Source organism: Mixophyes fleayi, chromosome 1 (genome assembly GCF_038048845.1).
Source record: "Mixophyes fleayi isolate aMixFle1 chromosome 1, aMixFle1.hap1, whole genome shotgun sequence".
Taxonomy (NCBI): Eukaryota; Metazoa; Chordata; class Amphibia; order Anura; family Limnodynastidae; genus Mixophyes; species Mixophyes fleayi.
Genome location: NC_134402.1, coordinates 405,369,111 through 405,381,123, shown reverse-complemented (window position 1 = coordinate 405,381,123; position 12,013 = coordinate 405,369,111). Strand labels below are relative to the sequence as shown.

The 12,013-nt window shown below is 40.8% G+C and overlaps 1 protein-coding gene across 1 annotated transcript in view; it reads right to left on the bottom strand.

Annotated features, from left to right (window-relative positions):
* The window catches only part of CAMK4 (calcium/calmodulin dependent protein kinase IV), a 223,190-nt gene extending 211,430 nt beyond the window's left edge, over positions 1-11,760 (bottom strand). Inside the window, exon 1 of the mRNA XM_075181602.1 lies at positions 11,187-11,760. Coding sequence (XP_075037703.1) covers positions 11,187-11,362 — 176 coding nt within the window. The 5' untranslated portion in view covers positions 11,363-11,760. The remainder of the gene's footprint in view (positions 1-11,186) is intronic.
* Between the last annotated feature and the right edge of the window lie 253 nt (positions 11,761-12,013).

Sequence of the window (12,013 nt, the reverse complement as noted above, 5' to 3'; positions counted from 1 at the left end):
CTGAAAACACTGCATCTAAAGTGCTCTGACTTCTGACTTAATTCTAACACCTGACAGCAATGACTCTTTACTATAATGTTGAATAGTAGAATGCATCATTTAAGCTCATACAATGTTTGCATCCTGTCTTAGTTCCAACACCTAAAGTTTGAATCAAACTTTTTATGTAGACTTTGATCTGTGTCACTCTGTTGTGTCATGAAATGTTAACTAACCAATTTCAGGCAATCTTTGTGTTGTGTCTTGAGAATCAGCAGGAAGTCTTTGATTTAGGGTCTGATGGACGCCATGTCAAGTCAAACACATTTTTATTTTTAGAATAACACAACCTGAGTTTCCCACTAGCTGAGGAGCATCTAGCTCTTAACAACATTTGTATAGCCTATTTTATCACCCTAGATTAGTTCTATGCCGGTGCTCTGCCCGCCAACCATTTTTAGTCACAATGCACAACGACCGTTTCATCCGCTTTCGTCCGCTTCATACTTTTTACTCTTTCCCTGTGGGAGATCCTGACGCGGAGAATCTCCTCATTTTAGCTCTGCCCCACAACACAATGACACAAAAATGTCATTTTTCACTAGGAAGTGGGCAGGATGCGGGTCAATGCCCTACTCTCCCGGGAGTCTGGGAGACCTACCCGGAATTTGTGGGTTTCCCGGACATTCCGGGAGATTGGGAAAGTCTACTTTAATTCAAAGTCACTTCAGTGTCCCTCAGGTCACAGTTACTTGAAGCCACACTTTTATTTCTCTAGTTGGATTGTATTTTGTGGTGTTGCTGCTGGCTATTTAGACACCAAAGGGTAAATGTATCAAAGTGCGAGTTTGCCAGCGTGTTTAAATCGCGGCAAATCGGACTATGATACATTTACCCCCAGGTGTCTGTAATCAAGCTGCGATTTTTTCATGTAGCACACAAATATCATTTTTAAATTTCAGTGTACAAATAAAGTATCAAGTATTTGTGTGCTAGATGAAAAAACAGTCAGTATTTAACTTATGTGCAAAACAGAAAACTAATTTTCACCCCTTGCATTGTAACATGGTTTTGTCCAGGAGACTTAAATAAGAAACTTCTTAATTTAAGTTCCTTAATGAATTAGGCCCTAGTAGGTGAAAGTGAGGGTGTATACGGTGGTATGCCATGCCGCCACTTCTCCTGTTTCTAACACTTTCAAATTCCATTCACTTACATTTCCATTACATTTTCCATATCGCCACTTCTAAATTTTCACTTCAACCACTGTTTAAAGACTAGTAGATACATAGATTGTTATCAACATAAGCAGCTTAAAATACAAAAGAAGAATGTATCATGTTTCATGAAAGCCTCAGTGAAGACCCCCCTCCTGTGTGATGACTATTTGCTATTCACTGTCAGAATGACACTGCTGTCGTGTGGAGGAAGTTATACGCACATGCACAGCAAACATTGGTGCATGCTCTTAGCTATACACTGTATGGGCTTAAGCCATACTTGCCTACTTTTCTGTACTTCGGGAGATCAGAGTACAGATCACGTGACAGAGGGTAGGATGGGGCGTGACAACTTCATTACGTCACTATAACCCCGCCCCTACCATAAAATACAGAAATTCAAGGTATTGAACAACGGGGGGCTTAATGACGCGCTTAAGCCCCGCCCCCTACTATTTAATGCTGTGAATTTCTGAAATTTACAGGGTCTGGGAGATTTGTCTAATCTTCCGGGACTCCCCGAAATTCGGGGGCCTCCCGGAAATTCCGGGAGAGTAGGCAAGTATGGATTAAGCAGGAGTCCATGTTAAAGGCAAGTAACAGCATCCTGTGAAGGATCCATGTTAAAGGCTTTGCTTTTCGCAGCTTGATAAATTGCCTAACACTGCTGTCTATGAGGACAGTTTTAAGCATTGGGAAACAGGTTAAGGCCGGAGAGATCTCTGATTTATCCACTGTTAACCTTTTCATAAATTGCATAAAGTCCTGCTATAGCCATTCTTCAGAAAAGACTGGTGTTTTCTTTGTAGTTTTGGCTAATCTCAGGATAGTAAATAAACCCTGTTGTCTGAAAATAATATTAAACACATCTGGCATTCTCTAATTGTGACATATGAGCATCAAAAACATCCTTTTGGTTACATATTAAACAGCAAAAATTATCTTTAAACCGTCCCTTCAGCCACATTAAATTGATTTCATAGACACATACAATGCAGCGCTCAGTCACATATGCACTTGGAAAATAAATAAAACCACATGAAAACTAATATGTGCTTTAGATGCATTTTACTTTATGCACTTTATATGCATTGCACCTTTACCTATAAATGTATTTATGCATTTTACTGGTAGCATGTATTAACTCAAGAGAAATAGGTCTTGCTGTGTTCTAAAATTTTAAACACAATGTTAAAATTTTAGAATGCATTAGTGGGAATGAGCCTGTAAGAAATATTTTATCTTAATTTTATAGCACTTTTCAGACAGATAGGTGTGAATGATCCCTAAATGCAACCATAAAAAATACATTAAGTGCAAACATTTCTACACTATTTACAGAAAGCATAGTAAATGTAATTTATGTATTTATCTCACAGGGTAAACCGATTATGTTATAATTGACCAAAAATAATAATACATAACCATTACCCACCTAAAGCTGTGCTACGGATACAGGCTGTGCTCACCGGCCGCCTTGTGCAGTATGTATGCTCAGCATGTGCACTGTTTAAATGCATAAATGAATCAGTCCTGCAAAATGTGTATTTAAACGATTGGACTATTTTATCCCTTTTTCCTCCCCCGTATGAACAATTTCTTTTGAAAAAGTCACATTAAAAATTAATCTTATAATAACAGTACAAAATAAGTGATCACAATGTATCATTGTGAAGTAAAGTACATGTATAAAGATAAGTATTGTTAAATAATATGATCTGTTACATAGAGGCAATACATTTCAGTTTTACCATTATGTCATTTTTTAATAATTGTAAATAATACAATTATCTGTGTAGTACAAAAACCAAAACATGTGTTATAACAGGTTGCTATTTTATTGTTTAAGTATTCAATGGTTGATACAGCTTTGTTTAATAAAACAATTTAGAATTTATAGCATTATAGCTAATGCAATATTATGTTCTTAAACTACAAGAAGCCGATTCAGTTACTAGCAATGTGCCGCTGGACATCACCACAATGTCAGTCTGTGCACATTTCCGGGTACCATGGTACCCCAAACATCGCAGATTTTCCTGCGCAGCTTTCACACAATATACTTTGATTTTTAAATGGCAGGGAAAATGTTGTGTCAAAACTATGGTAGTGTAATATAAACACTGCCTGATCATTGTCATATGAACTAATTGGCGTTTTCACACTGGTATGTAATCCAGCTATGAATATTGCTGTGTGACACAGTACGAAACCCATCTGGCTTATGTGATTGATGCTGGAACGCAGGTAAACCGCATGTGTCACATCAGGGGGTAAATGTATCATAGTCCGGTTTTTCAACTCGCCGGAAATCGGCGAGTTGACAGCTAAAATTTAAAGCGGCGCTGGCTTGTAAAGGCAAGTTGAAAAAACTGGACTATGATACATTTACCCCCAGGTGTCTGTAATCAAGCTGCGAGATTCTGGTGGGTTTGAAAAGTGGAGATGTTGCCTATAGCAACTAAGCAGATTCTAGCTGTCATTTTGTAGAATGCACTAAATTAACTAGAATCTGATTGGTTGCTATAGGCAACATATTCTATTTTCAAACCCGCTCGAAACAGTGCTGCACAATCGGGGACAATATACCAATCTATACATTTCTTATTGTAAAATGTCAACCTATCTGAAAACATCACATTTTGTGATATTACGGCACATTCTCCTATTTAAAGTCCGGCTAAAACGCTAAACCACGGCTAATTACAAGCAGTTTGTTGAAATAAATGTTGTATCTTACACAGCTTTTTCAATGACTTATTTAGAAATCCTCTACTACTGTCTGTAATTGTTGCAGAAATTGACGACCATCTTCAAACATCAGCTCAAAAAACTCTTGCCACTGACAAGCCTGTCTTGTTCCCTAGTCCAACACACCAAGCATGTTTAATATTTTATATTATAGTACATATATAACTGTCAAAATATATTTTACATCATAATTGGGCAAGATCTGCCTGCCAGTATCTGACACCATTATCTTGTTTCTTCTGAATCTTTTTTTTGACAGGTTTGATAATCAAACTTTTCCACCTTTGATTTTCATCTGGTATTTCTGTGCTTTCCTGTACAAGTTGTCTACACCGCCAACAGAACCAGACCATTTCAGAGTGAAATATTGCTTTTGTAACATTTGTTTGCTATTGTGTTGGTGTGGGATGATTTTATGCATTACACTTCCCGCACGTTAACAGGCTCTTTTCACATATCAATGGCGTGTCTGTTTGTTACATTTGTAGAAAGATATTTAGGGGTCTATTTATGACCCAACACATATTGCTCACATTAATTATCATTTTTTATCGCAATGATAACAAATTAATTAAAGTGGCAATTTAACTTTAATTACAGACTCTTATGGTCTTGCACAATTTGTGATGTGGAGGAGCATGAAGCCTGCTGGGAGGGATCCGAAGATCCCTCTCCTGAGATGATCTCCCCATAGGATAGAACAGTTTACACCATCTTATAGTCACCTAGGAGGACTGTATTTGTGATAGAAGAGGCTGGGAATGCTGCAGATATCTCTCTTCAGAGGTTCATAAATCATACTTGTCAACGTTGACAGCGGGATCTCTGGGAGAGGGGCTACGTCATTAGGGCGTGGCCACGTGAATCGCATCTTTCGGCCCCACCCCTCTGCTAAACTTTATCAATTTCAGCATATTACAGCAGGGGGTGGGGCCAGGATGTTGCATTTAGCCCCACCCACTGGACTAACGAGGAGGGCAGGATTCGGGAGGTTGCCCTGGTCTCCTGGGAGTCCGGGATAACTCCCAAAAATTCGGGAGAGTAGGCAACTATGTCATAAATAGGCTCCTTATTTAAACCTGGGTTTGAAGCAGGAGACTTTAGATTTTCAGTCTAACACTCTCCTGACAGAGATATTCCAGCTAATATTTAGTGTTCTGTGTATCCATTCAGTGATAGTATTGAATACGTGTTTTCTTGGGATGTAATGTATGCATGTGGGTTTTATTTTGAATCATATAGTATCATATCATATAACCCTAATGGGATCTACAGAGCGAAGCACAAGGTGGACATGTCTTGTCATGTTCACAAATGACACCCATCATCATTTACGGACATGTGGTTGTAGTCACGGCATGATTACCTATGCTTGACCTACATTTATAGGGGTGGGCTGTTGGTGGAACTGTGGGCTAAATTTCAGTGAAAGACAGTGTGGGGGACCTGCCACTTTCCTAATTATCCTTATTAGTGTGACAACAAGCATAGATTCTTCACTACTCCCGATGATTCTCAATAAAAAGACTTCTTATAAAAGCAAACTGAATTATTCAGAAAATAATCTTCTTATATTTTGTACACCTGTTAATTTGTCATTTATTCCCTATAAACTCTGCGCTGCGGGACACTGTGCTGCCTTACAAATCTATGATAATAAAAACTGTCATTTGCATCACGTCATAGAAGGAGACGACGTATAACTGCATAAGAAATAAGAAAGCAAATCTCAGAAAAACACAATGTGCACAGAGGATTTTCTAAGCCCACTGCCTGGGACTGGTCAAAGTTACAAACTAAAGGCTCATCAAGAAGAATGTCTTCATGTCACTCAATGTATCTGGCACAATATGAGATCCATCAGATTTAACCTTACTTAAGTCTGAGAACTTGTTTAAGCCTATAATATGCTGGAAGAAATAGTTGAGACAGGGACACAGGACAGAAGAACGTACTTTTAGTTACAGTACTTTTAGATGACCTATAATTCTCAATTCTTGCAGACTCATTGCAGTCAATGATCTCAAACCAAGCCAGCAATAGAGAATGCCACTATAGTGATCTTAAGTTAAAAAAGGGACATGGTGCTTCTTATACACGTCCAATATTTTGCCCAATATGCAAATTTCTGGGTCCTCTATTTTCTTACAGATGCTCCTAAATTATTTTGTTTTTTAACAAGTGTCCGTAATAAAAAAAAATACTGATTCTCATTTATAATTTTCTACAATTTTCTAACACAATTTATATTTTAAAGACATATAGCAACCAAGATTAATCATCACTGTCTCTGCAGCTCAGACACTCCGCACACACATATATATTAATCCTTATACAGTGTCACCTTCAACAGGAGGACCATTTCTCAAACACTGATGCTAATGTCAACCTATCATACTGGAGCCAAATTGATAGAAGTTTTTCAAACTTTGCCAGTATTACTTGACAGTGGTGGAGTAGTTTAACTCTATAGGGCATATTCAATTAGCTTTCCGGTTCGCGGTAACGCGCATTACCGTGAAACCTGCGCAGTATTGCCGGTAATACGGTACCGCAATAACGCGGATTTTCGTACGCAACCCTATGGGGTGCGAACGAAAATCCACGTTATTGCAGTGCCGTGGATTGACTTTGCGGGCCGTTCCGGCGCGATCCCGCGAACCGGAAACCTAATTGAATATGCCCCCATAAGTGTTCCCTTGTGTATATACAAGATTACAGGTCCACAGCTGTGCCATGCTGAACTAAGACACACTGGGGCATATTCAATTAGGTTTCCGGTTTGCGGGATCGCGCCGGAACGGCCCGCGAAGTCAATCCACGGTACCGCAATAACGTGGATTTTCGTTCGCACCCCATAGTAGGGTTGCGTACGAAAATCTGCGTTATTGCGGTACCGTATTACCGGCAATACTGCGCATGTTACGCGGTAACGCGCGGTAACGCGAACCGGAAAGCTAATTGAATATGCCCTACTGTTTGTTTCATTTAAAAACATAGGAACATATTTTTTTGCTCTTCAAATATGTGTCATTCAGAATATAGGCAGTAGAAATAGACTTCTTTAAGCAAGGACTCTTTCCCCAGGCAACTATTTTTTGATTATATATTCACATTGCTAGAACAAAGATCCAAAATGCTTTTTTGGACAAACATTAATTGACATGTGTACAGATGACCAATCTCATTTCATATATATATATATATATATATATAGTCATTTAGATTTACTTGGCTGGTGATTACACCGCTCTACAAACATTGAACATCTTCAGCTACAAAATGAAAATGATATCATGGGTCTGTAGATCTGTTTTTCCATGCAGCACTCCTGCCTAGAATATTATATTAAACTCTAATATATTCTATATAATAGTACATGAAAGTGGAACCTAGCAGTGTTATGTGCTGCAGGAGAGCAGTATTGAAGAGCAGGTCTGCAGACCCATCAAAATGTTTAATTCAGGCTAGGAAGAGAGATCTGAGCAGTGTGTAGTGTGTAGTGCTGTACGTTGCTGAGCAGTGTGTAGTACCTGTACATTGCTGAGCAGTGTGTAGTGCTGTACGTTGCTGAGCAGTGTGTAGTACCTGTACATTGCTGAGCAGTGTGTAGTGCTGTACGTTGCTGAGCAGTGTGTAGTGCTGTACGTTGCTGAGCAGTGTGTAGTGCCTGTACATTGCTGAGCAGTGTGTAGTGCCTGTACGTTGCTGAGCAGTGTGTAGTGCCTGTACATTGCTGAGCAGTGTGTAGTGCCTGTACGTTGCTGAGCAGTGTGTAGTGCTGTACGTTGCTGAGCAGTGTGTAGTGCCTGTACATTGCTGAGCAGTGTGTAGTGCTGTACGTTGCTGAGCAGTGTGTAGTGCCTGTACGTTGCTGAGCAGTGTGTAGTGCTGTACGTTGCTGAGCAGTGTGTAGTGCCTGTACATTGCTGAGCAGTGTGTAGTGCCTGTACGTTGCTGAGCAGTGTGTAGTGCCTGTACGTTGCTGAGCAGTGTGTAGTACCTGTACGTTGCTGAGCAGTGTGTAGTACCTGTACATTGCTGAGCAGTGTGTAGTGCCTGTACGTTGCTGAGCAGTGTAAAGTGCCTGTACGTTGCTGAGCAGTGTGTAGTGCCTGTACGTTGCTGAGCAGTGTGTAGTGCTGTACGTTGCTGAGCAGTGTGTAGTGCTGTACGTTGCTGAGCAGTGTGTAGTGCCTGTACATTGCTGAGCAGTGTGTAGTACCTGTACATTGCTGAGCAGTGTGTAGTGCTGTACGTTGCTGAGCAGTGTGTAGTGCTGTACGTTGCTGAGCAGTGTGTAGTGCCTGTACATTGCTGAGCAGTGTGTAGTGCCTGTACGTTGCTGAGCAGTGTGTAGTGCTGTACATTGCTGAGCAGTGTGTAGTGCCTGTACATTGCTGAGCAGTGTGTAGTGCCTGTACGTTGCTGAGCAGTGTGTAGTGCCTGTACGTTGCTGAGCAGTGTGTAGTGCCTGTACGTTGCTGAGCAGTGTGTAGTGCCTGTACATTGCTGAGCAGTGTGTAGTGCCTGTACGTTGCTGAGCAGTGTGTAGTGCCTGTACGTTGCTGAGCAGTGTGTAGTGCTGTACGTTGCTGAGCAGTGTGTAGTGCTGTACGTTGCTGAGCAGTGTGTAGTGCCTGTACGTTGCTGAGCAGTGTGTAGTGCCTGTACATTGCTGAGCAGTGTGTAGTGCCTGTACGTTGCTGAGCAGTGTGTAGTGCCTGTACATTGCTGAGCAGTGTGTAGTGCCTGTACGTTGCTGAGCAGTGTGTAGTGCCTGTACGTTGCTGAGCAGTGTAAAGTGCCTGTACGTTGCTGAGCAGTGTGTAGTGCCTGTACGTTGCTGAGCAGTGTGTAGTGCCTGTACGTTGCTGAGCAGTGTGTAGTGCCTGTACGTTGCTGAGCAGTGTGTAGTGCCTGTACGTTGCTGAGCAGTGTAAAGTGCCTGTACGTTGCTGAGCAGTGTAAAGTGCCTGTACGTTGCTCAATCAGCACTTGAATCAGCACCCATCTAAACCTGAATTTGAAACAAACTGATTCATTATATGGGCCATACAGACTTCAGGGATGTCACCATTATTAGTTTGGCTGGATAGCTGCTTTTGATATGTAGAATTGTTAAAAACACATTAGAATGAAGAAAATGCAACATAAGTTTTAACTCTACGAGCCTGATTTTGAGTTAGGAACAAAGCAAAGAAAAGAAGCAAATTTGCACCTTGGCAAAACCAAGTTGCATTAGAGGGGAGGTAAATTTAAAATGTAGGGACAGATTTATAGTTGGGATATGACATGTCAAAGATCAACTTTAATTTTCAGTGTAAAAATAAAGCTATCAAGTATTTGTGTGCTACATGAAAAAAACAGCTAGTATTTCCCTTGCGTGCAAAAAAATTAAGTCAATTTGTACCCCTTACATTGTAGCATGGTTTGTCCAGGTGAAAAGTTGCTCCTTTTCTTTGCTTTGCTCCTAAATCAGAATCGGGCCCTATAGGTTTCAATTGGGCTAATTTCTGCAGCAACCTCTGCCAAAACAAGATCTATAAGACGTGACTGTGACCTCTCTATTCAGTCTTACTCTGACTCCTCCATGACCAGACATGATAAAAAGAATGAGTGTCTGAAAATAGTAAAATAAATGCGAGAATGCAGCAGGAAAGAAAACAATTGTAAAGCTAATTCATGAATGGGATTAATTGCAGAGCAACAGTGGTTAACTGGTTCTTGTCCATCTCTGTGCCTATGTGCATGCTTTTATGGGTATGGTTTAGTGCACCAAGATGTCAGTGGCTGTGAGGGTAGCGATATTTTGGGAGGCATTCCTAGTTTACCTGATTCTTGCAGAGATCTCTAACCACATGAAACCATCTGTTGTTTGCACATCATCTAAACTGGTTATGTCCATTGGGATTCAACAAAGTGCTCGTTCATATAGGAACATCTTTCATTTTAATTATACTTTTTCTATAACTGATTATGTTTACCTGGAGGGTGAGTAAAACGTGACACTTTATTTACAATAATATTTTCAATCAAATTGGAACAGAACAGAAATATTTTTTGATATTGTGCAACAGAATAGTTTAATCCATGATGTAAATTCACAGTAACACACAACTATCTATTTCCCTGTTCTTCTAATATGTTCATGAAGTTAATATACACTGTTTTCCAGCACATTATATTATAATTATGCAGACAATGTCACAAGCTGAGTCTCAGATTATTGAGGACTCTGTAATTAGTATTTAGCCAGTTTATTTGTGAAATACTTATAACGACACAACTACTTAAATATACAATGAGTAAATAAAAACAAAGTGAGAATCACCCATATATATTATAAAACATACATAATTATGTTAACCTAGAATATATTTTATTATCACAAAAAAATTACTGCTTCACTATAAAGGTTATCTCTTCTAATAACATGATGTGGGCTGTGTTGCAAAAAGCAATAGAAAACACTTCAGCACACCAATAATTAATTTGACAGCACTAGGTGACAACACATATGGATAGATTACAGGCAGATGTGCTAGTTCCATTGTTCCACAGCAGGCAAAGTGTAAATACAGTGACCTAAAAAGGTGGAGATACCATAATCTGATCTCCAACAGGGGGCAACAAGCCTAAACCTATGATCCACTTGCTGAGCCATCCTCATCAATGGTTAGAAACAAAACATAATGATATATCTAGATAATATTGAACAGTAATATTAGAATACAACATAAATTTCCCTATCTATGGATGTCTTTTTTGACAGGTACATTAGAATGTAGCATTCCCTAGTGATCAATCCTAATAGCTTAATAACAGGTAGACTGCAGCTCCTGGGCAGATAAGACACATCCTTCGCTGTCCTAAGATGTGTTGTGAATTAGAATGCATGTTGTCTCCACAGACGCTGTGGATGGAGGTTTCTAATAATACAGCACTACTAGCAGATCCAACCCCTGCCCCTGTCTATCACACCATCTCCTCTCCCTGCCCGGCTGCAGGGCGTGCGGTTCATGCCCATCGAGGCAAAGTGGGAGAATTCAGAGTCACAATTTCAATCATCGTTATCACAACTTTCACCATTCATCACAAATCAAAGGTTTATTAGAGATTGTGACCAAGCGCCCGGCTGATCGCTGTGTGCAGAGGAGGAGATGACAGGGAAGGAGCATTTCTGCAAAGGGCTATTAACCCGACATGATTGCATGAAGGATGTTCTCTCCTTACCGTCCCAGCTCGGACTCCAGCTCGTAGTAATGGGCCAAGGTGTCCTTGTTGGAGCCATCGATCCAGTAATCCGGCGCAACGCTGGCAGACCTGGAGGAAGAGGATGAGGTAGAGGAGGATGCTGTGGAAGACGAGGAAGACGACGAAGACGAGGAAGGCAGAGTGACTTTCAACATCTCGGGGAGGTAGAGGAGGACAGGGCTGCCAGAAGGGGGAATGAGATAGAAGCACTCAGCAGTGATCCTCAATCAATAGAGCAGAGATCCCAGCCAATAGAGCAGCTGGATAAGAAGGAGGCAGGGTCTGTGTGTGCCCAGGTCCCTCCGAAATGCGGAACAGATGAGAGACCCTGCTGGTTACGGACTGGCACCCTGGTGCCCTCTCGCAGGAGTCCACAGTCAGCCCTATGGAGGTCCAGATAGCAGAAAGCAGCTCACATAGATGTCACCAGATGCCACCGCATTGCTTTACCTCTCACCACCCAGGAGACTGCCAGTTGTGCAGAGCGGAGGGGAAGCCGAGGGTATTTATAGGCACACTCGGAGTTTGTTTAGTTATAGTGCTGCCATCGCAACCTGCTGCGGAATCAGTATACAGCAACTGAGTGTATGTCAGACAGATGTGTTCGTGTGTAACAATCCTTCAGCAGTGAGTGTACAATCTGTATTGTCAGCGTGTGGGATTATAACAATCTGGAATACTTACAGTATATATATATATGTCATGTGGAAAGTACTGCTATGGACACAGGTGTGACTGGTGTGTCAGGCTTAGGCAACCTGTGGCTCTACAATGGTTCTTGTACTAAAAGTTCCAGCATGTTCTGT